The 21,163-nt window shown below is 46.7% G+C and overlaps 1 protein-coding gene across 7 annotated transcripts in view; it reads left to right on the plus strand.

Annotated features, from left to right (window-relative positions):
* Nucleotides 1-21,163, plus strand: part of GPM6B (glycoprotein M6B) — a 156,875-nt gene that overhangs the window by 127,204 nt on the left and 8,508 nt on the right. For all 7 annotated transcript variants that reach the window (XM_057717990.1, XM_057717984.1, XM_057717986.1 and 4 more), the window contains 2 exons: nucleotides 17,694-17,880; nucleotides 19,527-19,683. In XM_057717990.1, the coding sequence (XP_057573973.1) occupies nucleotides 17,694-17,880; nucleotides 19,527-19,683 (344 nt within the window). The remainder of the gene's footprint in view (nucleotides 1-17,693; nucleotides 17,881-19,526; nucleotides 19,684-21,163) is intronic.

Here is a 21,163-nt window from a genome sequence, read left to right on the forward strand (position 1 = left end):
TCCTTTCCCTCTGTATTTATGGGGAGGCAGGTATAAGAATTGCCAGTCATTAACGCACTGAGTCCTGGTTAGTTTGAAAGGCCAGTGACCCCTGATTCTCTTCTCTACTTGCCTGAACATGTGCCTCCTCTTATTCCTTTGTTTAAAATCTTGGTGAAGGAGAGTGGGGGAGGGGCAGTGGAAAGTGGAACGGCTTGTTTTCTTGTGGAGAGAGCTAGGAGAAAGTAGTTTGATAGGAGCTCAAATGCCCTTTGTCACCTTCTTGAATATACTCCAGTCCCATGCAAGATGCTGTCACTTAATCTGGCTATAAGGGACCAAGAATGACTATTCAGACACTGGTAAAATCTGTATGTAGTTCAGCACTCAATTTGCCAGCTAAGGAGTAGAAAAACCACTCCCTTCACCAATCACCGGTTCCCTTTCTGGCCATCTGCCAAATCCAAATGGCTCTGATGCTTGGGTTAAGATGGCTATAGATAACTCAGAAGTCCAAAGAGATAGCCCTCTCACATATGGGCTAGAACGGAGTGTGTGGGGGAGAGCACGGGTTATGTTGGTGTTTAGCTGAGAATTTAGCAGGAAGCCCACATTAGGACTGGGATTTCCATGGCCAAGCATGGATTCCCGCGCAGCCACGAGGGGCAAACAAGCATTTCCTGCCTCTTCACTGCTGTGAATCAGGTCATACTGTTGGGCTCTGTGCATCTACCCAGCTGTAACCTGAGAAGGTGGGCCCCCTGAGGTCCCCAGCCTTTCTGCCTCTGGCCCCCTAGCCTGGGACTTCTCTGTCTTGGATCTGCTTTATAGAGTGACACCTGGGATATGAGAATCCTGGGAAATGCTGTTGGATTTGTTGTTATTCTTTCATGTCACTCTGTCCTAACCTAAGGTTGTAAGGCCACTACGTTTGTGAAAACACTTGAAATGTATTTCAGGGTGGGGAACCCTTAATCTCTTTGTGTGTGTCTTTGGGCTCCGTCGCAGATTGTGTGTAGACTGTAGCCAGTGTTCTGATGGTGTTGTGTGCGCTCTCAAGCAGGGCGGCTCTTCCCTGGAGTCTGGTTGGAGAAGCTTTCTTGGTTTACACAGCTTCGGCCAGGGGAAGCACCCAGTCTGCCTGATGGCTTCCAGGGACTCAAGGTGTTTCAGGTTCAATGGAGGCGAACAATGGACACAGTGCAAGCATATTCTAGCTGAGATTCATGCTGTAATGTTTCTGAGTTTTTTAAGAGTTCTTTGCATTTTGTTTTGTGCTCTGGATTAATTATTTCAAATCACCTGCAGTTTTCACCAATAAAAAATGTGTCAGTATAGAACAGGTATTTATTTTATAGCTTCTTTACCAAAGGCTATTATATCAGCCACATACATATAATTTTTCATTTACAAATGTTCAACTTTTTATCAGCTATACTGTTGGTATATGATTAACACTCAGTTATGTTGCAGTGGCTGCGATTGTGTCTGTGGTATGTAGAATTCCCTTTGCCTTTTGATCTTGTGTCTGTTCCTTGCTCAGAGGAGGCTGACAAAGAAAGCAGAGATGAAAAGCAGATCAATCAGTATTGTCAATCTGGAGCTTTCTATCAGGCACAGCATCTGGTTTTAGGGACACTGACTTGGATTATACAAAGTGGCGATTCTCAGTCTTTTAAAAATAGTGACATCTGATCTTCGTTTCCTTTATGATACCCCTTGTGTTGTATGTTTTCAGTTTGAGTTAAAATTAATTTTGTCTTGAACTCTTTGCCACCCTTAGAGCTAACTGGTGGAGACATTGGGAAGCAGCTGAAGTCCGCTGCTAGAGGCTAGAGTCTTCCTGCCTCCCCAGGCTGGGTCCCTGTTCACTCGCAAACAGGCCACACACACCCCCACACCCATGTGTTTCCATATCTGTCAAAAGCTTATATAAAACAGCTTGTGTACTAGGAAACAGAAAGCTCTGGGTGTCTGAGTCATTTAGGGGGGCCAAGGCTTTCTCTGCAGAGCACCATGCTTGCATTTTATCTGGGAACTTTCATGGACAGTGCTTTCACCCCAAGGAATAATTCTAGTGGTAAAATGTCAGGCCAGAAGGAGGAGCATGGAATCAAAACGAGCCTTACCATGGCCTTAAGACAGCGCTGTTTATGTTCATGTGCTCTTTCCCATTGGTGATAAGTGGAGCTTATGGAGATTCCTGTGAAGACTTGGCTTAGACCAGGCTGGTGATGCCACCCACCGTGTTTTTGTGAATAAAGTTTTATTAGAACCAGCTACACCCATTCATTTACAGATCGTCTGTGGCTGCTTTCTTGCAGCAACAGCAGAATTGAGTGGTTGCAACCATATGCTCTGCAAAGCCAGTAATAGTTACTATCTGGCCCTTTCCATAAAAAAAATGCCAACCCCTGACTTAGAGTAATTGCATTCTTAGCACGTGTTGCAAATCCAGTCTGCTTATGGTAGGCCAGACCTAAAAGTTTTGCTAGTCACTCAGTTTCCTAAAAACTTCTCCGTCCGAGATCCCTCACCTTCTTCTCTCCAGGCTCCAGAATCCTTGCTTCGTGGGGTACTTGTTGTTCACAGACTTTAGAGGGTCAGCTATTCTTCAGAGGGTCCCTTGGCTCTTCTTTCAGGTCCTTCTCTGAGTGTTCCCATAATAAACCAAGTCCTGTTAAATGGATGCCATGAAGCTGTCTTCATCTATTATTCCATTCATTGCACTTTAGCAAGTTTCATTTTCTGTGATATGTAAAAGATCATTTATATTTTGTTAAGGGCTATATTGGGAGTCATTTCTTTAAGTGAGTTTTTCAGAGTATGGACCTCTGATGCCCTGAATCAGAATCACCAAGGATGCTGATTAAACATTCAGATTCCCAGGCCCCCGCTTCAGGGTAGATCCCAGGAATTTGGTATGTTTTAGTAAGCTCCCCAGGCAATTCAGAGCCACACTAAAGTCTGACCACCCACTACTGTATACAGAGAGGATCATAACATTAACTGAGAAAATAGTCCCTCGTTATAGCATGTTTGGTGAAGTATCATTCCAGTTCAAAATACCTTTCGGAAGAATATGCAAAACTTAAAATTCAAAGGCAACTTGTATACATATGTACCATTAAGATGCCTAAAGCCAAATCACCGCATCCTTAGCAGACAGTGAATTTGAAGCAAGCTCCTCTTGATGTTTTAATATTGTCATTGCATCTTTGTGTATTAAAAAAAAATGCAAAAAAGATTCGATGGTAGAGCTGCAGGCAAACGCCAGAGCTGAAGCTATGTATTAGTTATCTGTTGTTACTTAACAAATTAAACTTAGTGGCCAGGAACAACAACATATATCATCTCAGTTTCTGTAGGTTGGGAGTCTGGGCTCTGCTTAGGTGTCTCTGAGTCTCTAATGAGGCTGCGACTAAAACCATTGGCTAGGGCTGCAGTGCCATCCGAAGGCTCAACCATGGAAGAATCCACTTCCCAGATCACTTTTGTGGTTGTTCTCAGGCCTCGGTTTCTCGAAGACTGTGGGGCTGGGGGCCTCAGTTCCTCACTAGCTGTTGGCCCACGACCTCCCTGGATTCTTTGCCACGTGGGCTTGCCCAGATCTCCCTCATGACATGGCGTCTGGCTTCATCAGAGAGAGTGAGCGAGCGGGTAAGAGTGTGCCAGCAAGAGAGGAGAGAGAGTGCTAGGAAGACAGAAGTCAGTCTTTTGAAACCTAATTGGGGAAGCTAGTCAGTTGGTTCAGCCCACACTCGGGGTGGAGGGGGAGGGAATTACACAAGGGTATGAATATTAGGAGGTGAGGATCATTGAGGGTGTCTTAGAGAGCTGCCTGCCTCAAGCTGTATAAATGTTTCAAAATGGAAATGCATCATGTGCCCCCTTAGAGCACTGTCTTCTCTCCCTGGTCACAATAGCCCCTTCACTTTCCTGTCACCAAGTGGGGGGAGCCCACAGGTTCTATAGCCACAGGATATGACCCCCCCCAGCCCACTCCACCCAGGTGGGTGTGGCTCCTGCCTTTTGCTGCCAATCCTTAGTTTCCAAAAGGGATTCACAAGCTTTTAACATTACTAGCATCTTTTGTAAAAACTGAACTGAAGAAGCAGATCTTGAAAAAAAAAAAAGAAGCAGGTCTTCCTTTTTTCGCTTTTTTTTTTGAGGTATAATTGATATGCAGTACCTGCATATATTTAAATGAGTGGCCTATGTGATGAGTTTTGATATACGTATGTGCCCATGAAACCAGCACCACAAGCAAGATGGTGACCTGTGCGGCAATCCCAAAGTTTCCCTGGGTCCCTTTGTAAGCCCTCCCTTTGCAAACAATCACCGATTTGCCTTCTGTCTCTCTGGGTTAGTTGACATTTTCTGTAGTGGCCCTTATGAAGACTCGTTTACATATACTCTCTCATCTTTTCTCACCGAGCCATGCCTATAAAATGTTGTGTGCCTTTGCTTCACAGCTCCAAGCTTTGTCTGATTTTTACCCTTCCCGCCTCCGTTGAACACACCCTGCACCCTTTGAATAAAACTCGAAAAGATCTATTCTGCTACCACCTACAGTGGAAGAATTTAGTTTGCACCCACTCCAATCCAGCCTACACACTAGTGCCAGATGAATCCGTTAAAAACACACCTCAGATCATGTCACTCGCCTGCTCACAAACCTTCTCTCTGTCCCCAATGCCTGCAAAATGAAGCTCGGAGGCTTCAGGCTGACTCGGAGGCTTGCCCACAGGAGGGCCCCACCTGCCTCTCCAGCTTCTCTCCTGACGCTGTCCCGCTGCCCTTGATAAGCTCGGCCACGCCCTCAGCTCTCCCCAAGTGCTCCTTGCCACGTCGGTCCTGTTCCTTACTCATGCTCGTCAATCTATCCTAACCATGGGATCCTTCTGTGCTTTAAGGCCTGTCTGCACCACTGCCACCCACACACCTTTCCTAAGCTCCCCACACTGAGCCAAGGAGATCTGTCCCTACCTCACTCCCCATGTCCCTACCTCACTCCCCATGTCCCTAAGTCACCTCTCTCTTCATTCTACTTTGATGACTTCTGATGTGTTTGTGTCCCTCACCCCACTCCAAAGCGTTAAGGCCGGGAGGGCAAACCAAACCCCTGCAGCCCTCATCACAGTGCCTTGCACATAGCAGCAATTCTATAGACACTCACTGAATTCAGTGGAAACCAGCAACGCATAGACACTGTCACCCAGGTGGTCAAGGAGGTTGAATGCTGCTAAAGCTTAGTGTTGCAGGGAGGACTCAAATTTCCTGAACCCCTACAGGTCTCTGTGCTCTTAAAATCTCTGCCATCTGGATTTAGAGCTGGCTTCTCCTACTTGCCAAAGGTTTCCCTGGTTCTTTGCTCCCCACTTAACTAGGCCAATAGCACACACATGGTCTTTAGGAAAACCAAAGCCAGTTCCTGCAGGAGGTGAAGGAAGAGACTAACAAGTGTCTATTTCTTGACTTTGTTTATTCTCACCATGTGAACGTAGCTTTCCTTTTATATAATTGCTCATCTTCTACTGCCCAAGCCATATTGCAAACGTGAGAGGCTCATCTATTTTAAGATTTTTACAACATGCCACAAAAATGAAATTTTCTGATTTCATAGACTTTAGGACAAGCTTTTAGAAGCATCTCCTGAAAAGAAATTCTCTTTATATCATTAAAAATAGTTTCAACGTTCTTGGCATTATGTAGTTGGACTTTTATGTCATCAACTCTAAGAAGGTCAAGAGAGAACTGAGAAGCAACCTGTCTACCATTTAAGTGATTTCTCACTTAGGTCTTTAACAGGAGGACCTCCTGTCCACTGACTTCGTGATACCCTCCTGATGGTATATACCAGTGGTTTACAGACTTTGGGGTGTTAAATCCCTTTACCCTCTTAAAAATAATTGAAGGCCTCAAAAAGCTTTTGCTCATGTGGGTTAGATGTCTAAATATTTTTATATTAGAAATTATAAGTGAGAAATTTATTATTAAGTAGTAATGTTTTCATCATAGAAGTTAAAAGTTGTATAATTTATTTTATTCATGAATTATACAACTTTTTTATATTTTATTTTTATACTTGACCTCAGAAATAAATTAGATTACATTTTATCCTTTAAAAAATAATGAACTTATTTATTTAAAATGACAATATTAAACCCATTACATGTTAACATAAATAATGTCTGGGAAAGATAACTCTTTTCCCAAAGTAAAAACTGAGTGAGAGAGTAGCACTGTTATATCTTTTTGCAAATCTCCTTAATATCTGGCTTAATATTCGACAGCTGGATCCTTTCATCTGCCTCTACATTCATTCAAAGGCATCTCGGAGTATCTAGTTTTAGCTGAAGTATACGAGGAAAACTCGGTCTCTCACAGGTGGTTGGAGAAGGGAAGAGTGTTTTAATGGCCTTTTCATATATTTGTGGAACTCTTCCTTGATAATACACCAGAATCCAACAAGTGGTGGTTTCTTAAAGATTATTAATAATGTGGAATCTGAAACCACATCAGTGAACTTTTTCTACTCTGTTCCATTTAAACTGGCTGCTCTACCTTGCACTTTGTTTGGCTCTGTATTCGAGAATGATTTTGTAACATCCCACATTGGTCGTTTGGAAAGTACTGGTTCTCTGGGTTGTGCAGATCTTCCAAGGATTGACACATTTCATTATACCATACCCCACAAGTCACATTCATTAATATCACCACCGATTTCATCAAGAAGTCCGTTAAGTACTGGGAAGCTGGGACTTTCACTGAAGCTGGGACTTTCACTATCACGGGTGCAAGTTTTCCAAAATTGATTGGCAACAGATATTATCACTTGTTTTCTTTGAAGTGGCAAGCTCATTTACATCATTTTTGAGAAAATTTCTGCCAGATACCCAAGTCTGTGTGTGTGTGTGTGTGTGTAATGTTTCAGGTACAGCATTATAACTCAACATCTGTATACATTGCAGTCATCACCACCACAAGTCTAGTTACCATCCATCATCAGACAGACAGTTGACCCCCTTCACTCATGTCACCCAACGCTCTTCTTCGCTGATAACTACTAATCTCTTCTCTGTATCTAAGAGTTGTTTTTTGTTTTGTTTTGTTTTTAGATTCCACATACGAGTGAAACTATATGGCATTTGTCTTTCTCCACCTGACTTACCTCATTTAGCATAATACCCTCAAGGTCCATTCATGTTGTTGCAAATAGCAGGATTTCGTTCTTTTTTATGGCTGAGTAGTATTTTATTGTGTGTGTGTGTGTGTGTATATATATATATACACATAAGATATATATCATATCATCTTTTTAAAAATTTTTATTGAAGTATAGTTGGTTTACAATGCTGTATGAGTTTCAGGTATACAGCAAAGAGATTCAGTTATACATATACATGTATTCATTCTTTTTCAGATTCTTTTCCCGTATAGGTTATTACAGAATACTGAGTCGAGTTCCCTGCACTCTACAGTAGGTCCTTATTAGTTATCTATTTTATACATAGTAGTGTGTGTATGTCAATCCCAAGCTCTTACTTTATCCCTCCTCCCCACATTTCCCCTTTGGTAACCATAAGTTTGTTTTTGAAATCTGTAAGTCTGTTTCTGTTTTGTAAATAAGTTCATTTGTATCATGTTTTAAAAATTATAGGTGATATCACATATGTCTTTCTCTGTCTGACTTACTTCAGTTAGTGTGATACTCTCTAGGTCCATCCATGTTGCTGCAAATGGCATTATTTCATTCTTTTGCATGGCTGACTAATATTCCATTGTATATATGTACCACATCTTCTTTATCCATTCGTCTATCTATGGACGCTGCTTCCATGTCTTGGTTGTTGTAAATAGTGCTCCAGGGAACACTGGGGTGCATGTATCTTTCCAAATTAGTTTTCTCTGGATACATGCTTAGGAGTGGGATTGCTGGGTCACGTGGTAGTTCTTATATCATCTTTATCCATTCATCCATCAGCGAGCACTTAGGTTGTTTCCATGTCTTGGCTATTATAAATAATGCTGCCACGAACACAAAGATTCATGTATCTTTTTGAATGAGTGTGGAGATTCTTCAAAAAATTAAGAACAGAATTACCAATATGACCAAAACTATTTTACTTCTGGGCATTTTTCTGGAGAACATGAAAACACTGTTTTCCGTAGTGGCTGCACCAATTTACAGTCCCACCAATGGTACACAAGGGTTCCCTTTTCTCTACATCTTTGCCAACACTTGTTATTTGTTGTCTTTTGGATAATAGCCTTTCTGACAGGTGTGAGCTGATATTTCATTGTGGTTTTGATTTGCGTTTCCCTGATGGGTAGTGATATTGAGCATCTTTTCACATGCCTGTTGGCCATCTGTCTGTCTTCTTCCCAAGTCTTAATAACTATAGCCTGTTAAGTCATTCTTTAAAGAAAAAAGCCACAGTCCACCAAAAAACAAGGTGTTAGTTCAGCTCATAACTCAAACACACGAACTTTTCATCGTGCTCTGGCATGCTGCAGAAGTCCTGTATGCGTCCTTCCCATTTCATCGCACAGAATCTTCCAAAGGGGGAGTTTAGATTTCTTAAAGTTGATAATTGTTTTTACCGCATCAAGAACATTTTAAAGTGAAACTGTCTCTTGTTTTTTTTTCCTGTGAGTGCGTGGTGGTGAGGAATGCACTGCTGATTAATACACTGTGGTGCCACTGCCTGATTCGCGCTAAGCCATCAGCAGTTTTACTGTGCAAACGTCAACACAGTGAAAAAAGTCAGTACCTTCCAGTGCTATTATAAAGACAGATTTGGCCTCCCGGACCTCCCGGAGGAGTCTCAGGGTCTCCCAGGGTTGTACAGACCCCCCCTTGGAGAGCCCCTCTTTTCTACCCTTGTGGTTGAGTGACCAGCCGGTGGACCTGCAGAATAGGGTCCCCTGGGAGCTGGTGAGAAATGCAGAGGCACAGTCCCCTGCCCAGACCTGCTTAACCAGAATCTGCATTTTTAACGGGATCCCCAGGGAATTTAAATGCACATGAAAGTTGGAGAACTGGTGCTCTTGAAGGGGGAGCCACAAACTTTCCTGTGAAAGGCCAGATGGTAAATATCTGGCAACTACTCAGGTCTGCCTTTGCAGCTTGAAAATAGCCACACACAGTACATAAAGGAATGGGTTCGGCTGTGTTCCAGTAACACTTTATTTATGGACACAGAAATTAGAATTCCATATACTTGTGTCACAAAGTATTATTATTCTTTGAGTTTGGGTTTTTTAAAAAATCATTTTGAAATGTAAAGCAGCGTTCTGAGTTTGCAGGCCATATGGAGAGCTGAGTTTGGCCCATGGGCCGCAGTTGGCTGACGCCTGCACTAGAACATTTGCTCTCCAACTTGAAATCACCTGGGGAACTTTTTTTAAGCAAAGCCTCTAATTCTTGAGTCCCATCCCAAGAAATTCTGATTAATTGGTCCGGGGTGATGTCTGGGCATCAGGCCTTTCCAGTGCGCTCCAGGTGACGCTATTGGGCAGCAAAACTTGGCAACTTCTGCGCTGTAATATTTTGTAAACAAAGTAAGGTTTATTTTAAGCTCTTAGTCTCAGATCAGGATTGTACAAGGTAGCCTGAGAGCGAGGTTTCTCATCCTTGACACTTTGTGTCACCTTGTTCTTTGTCGTGTTTAGGGTGGGGACCGTCCTGTACAGTGTAGGGTGTTTAGCAGCGTCTCTGGCTTCTACCCACTACCTGCCAGTAGCAGCTGCCCAGTTGCGATGACTCAGAATGTCTCCACCCGTCCTCTGGGGGGCAAAATCACCCCCAGTTGGAAACCAGCGATGTGAGCACTGCAGAGCACGTGTGTTTGTCCTGTCTCAGGAATTCTCCTCCTCAGTGCTCTTGACATTGGGGTAGTGTAATTGTTGAGGGGCTGTCCTGGGCCCTATAGGATGTTGAGCAGCATCCCTGGACTCCACCCACTAGAGCCGGTAGCATCCTCCACCAGTCGTGACAACCAAAAATATCTCCAGACATTGCTCGATATCCCCTAGGGGCGCACAGTCGCCCCCTGTTGAGAACTGCTGCTTAAGCCAGCCAAGTCAGAGAGGCCTCGGTCCCCTGACATCCACTCTTATGTCTCTTAAGTAAGGAGTCTCTCCACCTCCATTTTCCTGCTGGTAGTTTGAAACCTGCAAACTTTACTTCTTTTCTTTTTTCTTTTGGCAGATCATTAGGAATCAGTAAAGTAGCAAGGAAGACCATGCGTAGAGGGCTGTGAGTGTGAGAGAGTGTGTGTGAGACATTCATTCCCTGGGGAAGAATGTGAGCCCTTGTTGCTGCCAGTCCTCCTTCTGAGCCAGCATCAAAGCTGCAGCCAGGATCACAGACAACTTGGGGCAAATCACTGGGCCGTTATGAACTCACAGCCATGGCAACGGCCATCCGCAAGCCCGAGGACAAAACATGTTTTATTCTGTTGTTCTGCACAAAAGGTTCTAGACATGCTGGAGACAAAATGGCCATTGAGAGGGAGAGGCATTGAGGCCTATTTTTCCTCCCTACTATGCGGTTTCTATTTAAACTATCTTAGGCTAACGCACACTGGAGTTTTTGTGCGAATCAAAACCGAAAATTCTCTTTAGCCGCAGAGACCGGCCAAATGAAGGCTGAAGACTTTATTAACCGAACAGAGGTTCGGGGTGGGGGGGGTGGTGGTGAGAGGTACTGAGAATTAGTAGTAAAATGTGCTAGAAAGCCTAGCAGTGATTTATTTATTTATTTTTTCCCGCGAGTAGTTCACAGTCATCCAAAAAATGCTTTCCTGGCCTTTTCTGGTTCATGTTCGTCAACGCTGTCATTGCTAGTTTGAAGCTCGGGAAAACTCAGCCTGTGGATTTATAGGAATATCCAAGAAAAGCATTGCTCTTCCTTAGCTGGCATCAACTTTTCATGGCGTGGTTCGCAGCTGATACTTGGCACCACCTCCCTCTTTAAAAACATCAGCCTGGCCTGTGACTTCTCATGCTGGGGACAGCCCAAAGCACAGATCCAGGTCCTTTGTCTGCTTGGGGGTGGGGGCGGGCGGCAGGTGGCAGGGGTGATACGTCTGTTTTCTCAGACCCTGTCTGTGGTATGGCACTAAAGCATCTTTGATCTGAAAAAGCTGAGGTTAACAATGCTTGCTTGGCTCAGAAAAAACACTCTAGTTGCACTCTTTTCAAGACGGCTGAACAGCTTGGAACATTTGTGTTTTTCTTCGTTGCGGCCCCTGGAACTTGCCATTTGATTTGCAAGTGGCTGGAGTTAGGGCCAAGCCCAGCAGGCCACCTCTTCGGGAGAAAACACCAAACACAGTTGAACACAAGAGCAGGCACTTCAAAGGGACTCGGGACACCCGCACCTGGGACCAGTGACTGGCCGTGGGCTTCTCAAACTTTCATGTGCACACCTGGGGGCTTGTTCAGATGCAGGTTCTGATTTGGTTGGTCTGGGGTGGGGCCCAACATTCTGCATTTCCCCCAAGCTCCCTGCTGGAGCTCACGCTGCTTGTCCAAGGGCCATACTTGGCAAAGCAAAGGGTCTAAAGTACTTTCAGCTGCTAAATGGCCCCCTCATGTCTTTCCTTGACCTCTGAAAGTGTTCACTGCGGTCCAGAAGTGTCACTGCGGTTGACAGCATCCAGCATCAGCTCTTCTGAGCTACAGACCCACGTATCCGATCACCTGTCGGCCGTGCCCCCTGCATTGGAAGCATGGAGTCTTAACCACTGGACCACCAGAGAGGTCCCCCCGACCCTTCCTTTGAATCCACACCAAGTTGTGCCCACTTGACATCTCAACCCTCTCTCAGACGCATCCCTTTCTTCTACTTCTGCTGCCTCTGCCGTGGTCCAAGCACCTGTCATCTTTTGCCTGAACCATTGCAGTGAGCTCCTACTCATCTCCACGGCCACTTTGTTCTTGTCGCATCTGCCAGGGGGATCTTCTACAACCCTTGTCTGTTCCGTGGGGTCAAAAATGCTCAGTGGCTTCTTCATGTGATGCTGAGGGTGAAGTCCAGAATCCTTCAGGCAGCCTGGAAAGCCCTCAGTGCTTCTAGCTCCCATAGACCCCTGCTGCCTTCCTTGCCCAATCCTCACCATGTACCCTTTCTGTTCTGGCATCGTCCATGCCCTGCTCTTTTCCACCGCAGAGCTTTTGTTCGTGCTGTTCCTGTTTCCTGAAACACCCTCCCTACCCCATCCCTCTCTCCTTTTATCTAATCAGCTCAAATCCATCCTTCATATCTAAGCTGTGGAGGCTGTCCCTGGTCACCCTCCAAAAGCCTAACTAACTAAGTCCCCATTGTTTCCTTAGCACTTCTGAGCCCAAAACCATCTGGATAATGTCTGTTTCCCCCATAGGCTATAAAATCCATTAGCGTGTAGAACACACCCATCTTAGCTCACCATCCAGTCCCCAGCGTCCAGCCCAGTACTTGGGCCCTCAGAGACACTTCGGTGAGCACTGAATGTCCACTAATGGAAGGAACGGGTGAATGGACAGCTGCTCCCTCCCTCCCAGTGCTCTCATCCTCACCCATATCTGTTACCCTGATTAACTGACAGCTTCCATTCAATCCGGCCTTTAAGAGACCCCAGTACCTGAGATGACGATAACAGCAAGGTTATGGGGAAGAGCTTCTCTTGTTCAAATGAGAGGTGAGCTGCGCCTTCAGGTGACCCGCGCCTTCAGGTGACCCTGTGCTGTTTCTTCAAAACGTGTTACAGCTTGTTTCACGTGGACTCTTTGGTTCTGTTGAGAATTTATGGTAATAACTGACTCATTAGCCATGGGTGGCTCTTCACAGCCTGATGTCTAATTCCTTGAAGAGCATTGTTTCGTAGGTTTTGTTCAGTTCGGTTGTGGTTTCAGGCCGGAGGATAAATTAGGTCCCTGATACTCCATGTTGGCCAGAAGCCGGGAAGCGTTTTGTGGTGGTAGGTGTTTACTGTCGTGCAGCTGGGCTGGTTAGTAAAAGAAGGCAGGTGGGGCTGCCGCAGTGAAGAGCTGGCATGATTCTACATGACAGTGGTTCTCAGATTTGAGCCTGCGTGAGAATCACCCGAAAGCACAGATGAGCATCTCTTCCCACACCCCCAGCCCTGATTTTCTGATGCAGTGGCTCTAGGGCTGGACCCAAGAATTTGCATCTTTACCGTGTTCATAGGTGATGCTGCTGCTGGTCCTGGAACACACTCCGAATGTCAGTGCTTCCACATAGGGGTCTGCAGACTTTTTCTGTAAACAGTAAATATTTAAGGCTTTGTAAGCCACGCGCTCTCTGTCACAGTTACCCAGCTCAGCCACTGTAGGGCAGAGATAGCTGCAGATGATTTGTAAAAGAAGGGGTGTAAGCTGTGTTCCTATAAAACTTTATTTACAAAACTGCAGGCTGCAGTTTGCCGACCCCTGGTTTAGCAGAACTTGGAGCGTTGACTCTGTGATGGGTGATACAGCAGGTGATTGCTATTCCCTCTCAGAGCGAAGGGGGAGTCAGTAATTCTAGCACATGCCAGGCCCTTGATAAAGCGTGATGGTCACTGTACACAGGATGATCTGGTGGGTGAGGCGAGGTCTGCCTTTCTAGGCTGCATTTCTGTCTTAACACTATGAAATAAACCAATGCTACTGTGGCCACATAAATTAGTAAGAACCCCTCCCGTCTCCTCCCCCGTAAGTACACCCAGGACTGTATAAGTTCATATATTCACAAATTCCATATGTTCATATATATATATAATAGCTCCATAATTGATAGGCCCAGTGCAAAAATGAAAATTCAGACACCCTTGTTCAGAAAGTATTAAGAATGCGAAGATGGCAACAGCAGAGTATTGTACTAAGCACGGGGCCCCACGGGCGGGTGCAGGTCGTACTTGTGTGAGGCCAGCCCGAACACACACCATCATCACGGCCTCTACCACCACCCCTGCCGCACACATACCTACATCTTTTTCAGGTCAGAAATGCTGTGCATGTGAGGACGCTAACAGTATTGATACCATATTTTAGGAACATGTTTAGGCTTTTCTTACTAACTTTTTGCAGCACTTTTGGTTCCTCTGGGTTATGCGTGTGGCATTTGACCAAGTCGCCCAGTGTTGAAAGATATGTTCCGCTCTGTGGGGAGAGATGGCTTCTAGAGTGATGTAGAGGGTACAGTGGGGAGCAATCCATTCACAGAGGCTTGGCTGTTCGCCACGCGTGCACTTTTTGCCCTGTGGGTAATCGGTCAGCCACGCTAGAATAAGCGCTACATCCAGCTGAATTATTTCCTATAAAGTTTTCCCAGGTTGTATTCACAAGCTTCTGCTCACGGTGGCCAGCAGGGTCCATAAGAGTTTTATCTGTGCGTGTGGAGTGACAGTGACCAATATGGTGACTTCTGTTCTGCAGGAGCCAGGGTTCTACATTCGCAAATAAAATCATCCGCTGAAAACCTAAGAGCATTGGCTTCTGCTGAGAGAGTATGAGTCATTGAAGTGATCCCCGAAATTCTTGAGTCCCTGGTTTCCCCTGCTGTCTTAAAAACGAGACCCACAGCATGGGGTATATGGAGTCCATGAGAGAGAGAAATTGGAGGGAAACGTTAGCCTTGATCTAGTGGTGAATTTGGGACTGAACGGCATCATTCTTCTAACCGCACTCGTCTTTTTGAGCTGGAGAACAGCTGTGATATTTCCTTTGAAAGAAGCAGAATGCTCTAAGCCTTCGGATGAAAGACTGTTTTGAAGTGGCAACTGTGGATTTGGAAGGATGAGTTCTATTACTAAAGGGCAAGTGCGCTACGCTATAACACCTAACCCTAACTCCAGATGATGAGAAAGGATGTGGGCTTATGAAAATAATATACTACGGAAACCTTCAGATGTCTTCAAATTTTATCAGGTTATATATCAATGTCCCCATGTCAGCTGTTTACATATTCTGCATCCTAGGCTTTTCTGTAGAAAGCCTTTCCAGACCCCTCTCCAATCTGAATTATATTTCCTCCTGTCCTTCTATCTCCCTTTCTTCCCCACCCACCATCCACTGGCTCTCCAGCAGCCTGTATCTTGGCACTCATCACGCTGTGCAGTAGAAATTCTGTTAGTTGTCTGCCTGCAGCATTAAACTGATCTCCTTGAAGGCAAATAAGACGTCTTATTTTATATTTGTATTCGCAGTGCCAAGCACAGTGCTTAGCACGCTGTAGATCTTCAAAAAGTACTGAATGAATGAAATCCAAAGTAAAACTCAGAACCTAGCTCATGTCACAGAAAAGTGAATGTGTGGCAAGTCAAAATTGCTCTTCCACAGCAGTGTTGTGCAGTGGTAGAATGTCCTGTTTCTGCTTGGTCCGTTATGGCAGCCACCAGCCCATGTGGCCATTGAGCATGTGACATGTGCTTGTGCAACGGAGGAACTGAAGTTTTGATTTTAGTTGGACTAACTGAAATAGCCACGTGTGCCTAGTGGCCACCATATTGGGCAGCACCGTCTCAAGGCCACACGTCTCTATCCAATAAGGACCAGATATAACCTCGTTAGCCAGGGAAGCAGGCATGCATCTTGTTCCTCACTTCATCATGGAGGCTGAGAACGGGGGAAGGTGGTGGATGATACAGCATCAGAGAAAAGAGGTCTATTTTCTCTCTTGTATAATGGAACACATTGAGGCCAGGGAGTCTAGTTTCTCTTGGTTTGGGAGCCTGGAGAGAATTGGGACTTTCAGTTGCATTGCTCTCACTTTACTTCAGCCCCCAGAAGGTCATAGGACAAAATAAGATTGACCTCCATCTCAGGTGTCCTTAGCTCTTTAAGCTACTGACTTGCTAGTGAACTTGAACTGTATTGTGTGCTGGGTCCCACTTTAGGCAGTTTCATCAGTCCACTTCAGGGAGGTTGGTCTTCATGAAAACAGCTGATCGTCTTTTTTTTTTTTTTTTTTAATAACTTTATTTATTTATTGGCTGCATTGGGTCTTTGTTGCTGCACCCGGGCTTTCTCTCGTTGCCGTGAGTAGGGGCTACTCTTCATTATGGTGCGCGGACTCGTCATTGTGGTGGCTTCTCTTCTTGTGGAGCACAGGCTCTAGGTGTGTGGGCTTCAGTAGTTGCAGCATACAGGCTCAATAGTTGTGGCTCACGGGCTTAGTTGCTCCGTGGCATGTGGGCTCTTCCTGGGGTAGGGGTCAAACCCGTGTCCCCTGAATTGGCAGGCGGATTCTTAACTGGGGCACCCCCTAGGAAGTCCCAGCTGATTGTCTTTTGAAATGAAAGGAAGCACACTTTCTTATGAGGGCCTGACGTTTTTATTTTCCAATGAACTGAAGAGAGATGTGGTAGTGAGTCTATAGTCACCTCTTGGGGTAGGTTTAAGCAAATGCTAGTTTAGAATGGGATGCTTATCAAAATGGAAAAGCCTAGCTCCAGTGTTTCTCGCTGGGTAGTCATTCCCTGCCTACCGTAAAGACCATTTGGGGGAAAGAAATTCAGCTGCCTTAATGTGCTTGCCCTGAAGTCATGAAGTACTCTTGATTGCTGTTAAACAGCATAATGCGTTGAGCTCGCTTTCCCTGACAAGCCATTTACTTAAGGGTCTGGGTAATGTAAACAGGGATGGCAGGTCAGGAGGTACCGACATCATCCCGAGGCCAGCACTGCTCTACTGAAACGGAAATGTCTCCGAGCAGAAAATGTCACCTGACTCTGCCCCCGGGGAGGTCTTTCAGGACATCTCAAGTCAAAGTTGATTTCAAAAATGAATGAAAGTCTTATTCCTCTCAAGAATGGCAAGTGAACTGTGGCTCTCTCCTTCATTTCACTTCACGGATGCTCATTTTGTCTCCCCCCCCACCCGTTCTGTTCCTTTTCCCTCTTCAAGTACTTAAATGTCACCCACCAGTTCTGGGTTCTTACTCTGAAGGTGTGTTGGGGGCGGGGGGAGGTGGAAACTGAGGAGGCGGGTGGGGGGAGGACTGTGACAAAATTGCTTGCGCTGCTTGGCCCCGGGGAACATTTTTACTTAAAAGTGGAGCTAACTTCTGATATTGACATGAATGAAACTTGAGTGGACCCACTCGAGTGGATCTGGGTGACTTGGCACTTCTAGGGACCGACATGCCCACCACCTTTCCAAAATGATCACCTTGATACTTTTCTGATCACAGCAGCAGTGTAATCACTGTATTTGATTCTTCTGGTTGTCCAGAAGGTCAAAGGCTCGGGGAAGGCCACTGGGTGCTGCAAAAATAGAGATACCTAAAGAGCCCGAAGGTTGAGGTTGTGGGGAACTCGACAGTCGCTTTTCTTCACAGAGCCGCAGCCTCACTGCAGTTCTTTTGACACTGTTAGCGGGATGACTGGTCCTTGTTGTCACTTGAGCAGGGGCCCCTAACCCTGACCCTGGGTCAATCAGGAAGTTCTAGAATTGTGACTTACTCCATAACTATTTGTCAGTTGGCTGCTCTGCCACTCATCCCAAGCAAATTAAGCTAAGTTTCTTCTTGGAGCCCCTGAGTCCTCGGCCACAGAATGTGAGATGATGATAGCCTCCCCACTGGCCCCTGGGACGTTGAGCTACTACCCATAGAGCACGTGTGGGAAGATGGAAGAGCTGAGCCTTCTCTCTCAATGCATGGTCTTCACGAGTCGAAAGGCGTTTTGCCCTTACCAGCTGCGCTTTCTCTCCTCTGGGTCCAGGCTGCTTCGAATGCTGCATCAAGTGTCTGGGAGGAGTCCCCTACGCCTCCCTGGTGGCCACCATCCTCTGCTTCTCCGGGGTCGCCTTGTTCTGCGGCTGCGGGCACGTGGCTCTCGCGGGCACCGTGGCCATCCTAGAGCAACACTTCTCCACCAACACCAGTGACCACGCCCTGCTGAGCGAGGTGTAAGTACCTGCTTGCTTTGAAGGTGTATTGAATGTGCCACCACCCCAGGAGGGTTGCCGAAAGACTGCAGTGTGCTCGCCTGGGAGAAAACGGATGCTTTTCATTCACGCTCCTGGATGCAGATAGGAAAAGGTCCAGGAGAGAAGGAAAAAGAAAAGGCCAGGAGTGCAGTGGGTGTTTGGGACCTAGGCTGGGATCTCACCTGGGGAGTGGCAAGGTGCACACAGTGGCCGAGGGCGACGGGGGCAGTGCCGTCAGTCCTCCCACCAAGGGAGTTACCAGGGTAGCCGAGTACCAGACGCCCTCCAGGGCTGTCACAGAGTGGCCACCCCTGAGATGATAGGAACCCTGTCGAGGACCTAGCCCAACTCGAAGTCTACAGGAGCAAGACCTGGACATTCATTCTTTGTGCAGAAGAAAAACCCCCAGTTCGGAAAAGGAGATGTTGCAGGGGTTCAGCCTCGGCCTTCCTGTTCTGGAGTCGCACTCAGTGGCGCGGCCACAGCTCCCAGGCGTGGGTTCTCATAGCCGTGCGTGCTCAGCAGCACCGTGCTTGTTTCCTCTATATTTTCCCCTTGCCCTTCGGTGTTTCCTTTTAAAAACCTTCCTCGACTCCCAAGGTTTCCCAGTCTTTATTTAGATGTCTTGTGTTAAGAAGAAACTTTTCTACCAGACTTTTCAGAACAGGCACAAATGAATTCTTATAGAAGTGGAATCACGTTGGAAGAGTCCTTGGGAAATGTTATTTATCTGCTCAGGAAATGAGTCCAGAGAAACGAGCAGTGGTGGGCGAGGTCAGGAGGATCGAGCAGGACAAGGGACTCGTGTACAAAAAAGACCAAGAAATAGTTATCATGACTGAGCCTGGGAAAGGTGTGTTAGTTTAATTAGCTGGCAGTTGTGATGAGTGGCTCTCAAACTTCCAGGAGTATTTTTAAAAAATCCCCATGTCCATGTTTCACCCCAGACTAATTAAGTCATGATCTCTGGGGACAGGACCCAGGTACCCGTAGTCGCGAAAGCTCGCCAGGTGTTTCCGTTGGGCAGCCCAGGGTTGTCATCTGCAGCTCTGTTGGCTTTCACAGAACAAAAGTAGATGTGGATTAACTCTTTGTATCTTAAACCTACGTGATATAGTATCACCTGTGTAATGAGAATGTCTATGCAGGAAGTGTTTGCCCAAGTTACTCCTTAAAGAAGCCCTGAGTGCTTGCTTAGGGGTTTCGTCAGAATATCACTAAGCACTAGGCCTGGCTGGGAGACATTTTCATATGGCGGAAGGAACATGTTGTCCATTGGACTGGCATTTAAATGCTGGCTGTGCGTGCATCCTTGGGTGAGCGACTTTAACTCCTCAAGGTCTGCATTTGCTTATCTGTAAAATGAGTCTAAAAAGTATTAAAAGATTGCAAGTGGGCCCCTGCCCAAAGGACACTTCTCCCTTGTCCAGGAAAGTTGCCCACCTCTGAAGAAAGGCCCAGGTTGTGGTGGAGTGGGCAGGGATGCCTGCCTGCAATGCCCCATGAGGCCACCGAAGCCATCCGCGGGGCAGGTGACGTCACCCTCATGGCCTCCCTCCAGAGGCCAAAACCATCAGTTAACCATGCTGTGAATGTAACCACGTGGGATCGTCTCCTTTTCCTAGAATTCAACTGATGCAGTATGTCATCTATGGAATCGCGTCCTTTTTCTTCTTGTACGGGATCATCCTGTTGGCAGAAGGCTTCTACACCACGAGCGCTGTGAAAGAACTGCACGGGGAGTTTAAAACGACCGCCTGTGGCCGCTGCATCAGTGGGATGGTGAGTACGCCTGTGCGATGACTGAGACCCCACCGGAGCCACACCTCTGTGTGTCTCTTTGTATTTGGTAAAAGCTCACTGAGTACGTGCAGGGTCCATGACACAGTCGTGTTCGTTCCAACTTAGAGTCGGGAATGTGAAAAAAACCCTCAACATATTATTGAGGAGGAATGAAAATCTCTGGCCAGTAATGCAAGCATTTCCCTTAGCTATGTATGAGGGTATTGAAGATTTTTCTAATATAAAGTTCCCACTCTGAAAAGAGGTAACTGTCATATTGTCTCACTGCTCTCCTTTTATGTTTGACTATGGTAGTGGCCACGAAGACTTACCCACACTGTGAGACGTGCTCACCAGCCCTCTACAAGTTTAGAGCCTAAAGACAGGGGTTAAGCAGACTCCAGCCCCTGGGCCAGAGCCAGCCTGCCATCTGTTTTTATACACCTGTGAGCTAAGAATGACTTCGTGTCTTTCTACTGTTGGGGGAAAAGAAACAAATGAATAATATCTTAGGACACGTGAAATTATACAGAGTTCAAGTTTTGATGGCCCTGTGGTTTTACTGGCACCCAGGCACACCCCTTCATTGACATGTCGTTACAGCACGAGCGCAGCCTCAGACGGCCGAGCTGAGGCGTGTATGTGACCAGGCAAAGTTGGTGACCTCTGGTCTAGAGGACAGAGTTTAAAAGGGGCTCACTAAGAGACAGGGTTAGAAAGTGCTGTATCACAGAGTGAAACTCGGGGTGCAGGGAGAGTGGGAATGCGGCATATTCAGAGTGTGACGTGGGGCGCGTTGAAGCTGAGTTTATCACGGCCTGTGCCAAGCAGCTGGCGGTGTCGGCCTGACATTTGAAAAAGTGGTCAGATGTGAAAAAAACAGTTGGGGAGCTGAGAGAGACGCGCTCACACGGAGGCAGAAAGCCCAGGCTGGCTGAGGGAGGAAGGAGGAAGACCCGCACCCTCACTGCAGGGCCGCCCCTCCCGGGGGCACTGACTCCTCTGCTGTCATGAGGTAAGGACGCACAGCCTTAAAAGACACGGAGAGCCCAGTGGTCATGAAAGTCCTCCTTAAAGGAGGCACAGGGACTGTAGTTACTTCTTTGGGACCAGCTGGGAGCCCGGGTCCGAAGGGGCCAGGACGCCGTGCACATTAAGGTTCAGGTAGGTGCACTCCTTCCCCGGGGGCACGCGTCCCTGGCAGCTGCTCAGCCTGGGAGGTCCTGGGCCAACGGCTGCCATGCGCCTCCCAGCGCGGGACCGGGCCCCACGTGGAACCCAGCCCAAGCAGAGGAAAGAAGCCCAGAGAAGAGGAGCGCGGCCCGGCTGGAAGGGAAGGCTGGAGCCCGGAGGAGGGAGGCTGCTGCAAAGAGCGGACGAGGGCCAGGAACGGCCTCGGGCACGGGGCTGTGGACCCAATTGCGAGACAAACAGCCGGTGACAGGACCATGCACAGGGCCGAGCGAGGTCTCCAGTGCCC

The sequence above is a fragment of the Hippopotamus amphibius genome, chromosome X (genome assembly GCF_030028045.1).
Source record: "Hippopotamus amphibius kiboko isolate mHipAmp2 chromosome X, mHipAmp2.hap2, whole genome shotgun sequence".
NCBI classification, from domain to species: domain Eukaryota; kingdom Metazoa; phylum Chordata; class Mammalia; order Artiodactyla; family Hippopotamidae; genus Hippopotamus; species Hippopotamus amphibius.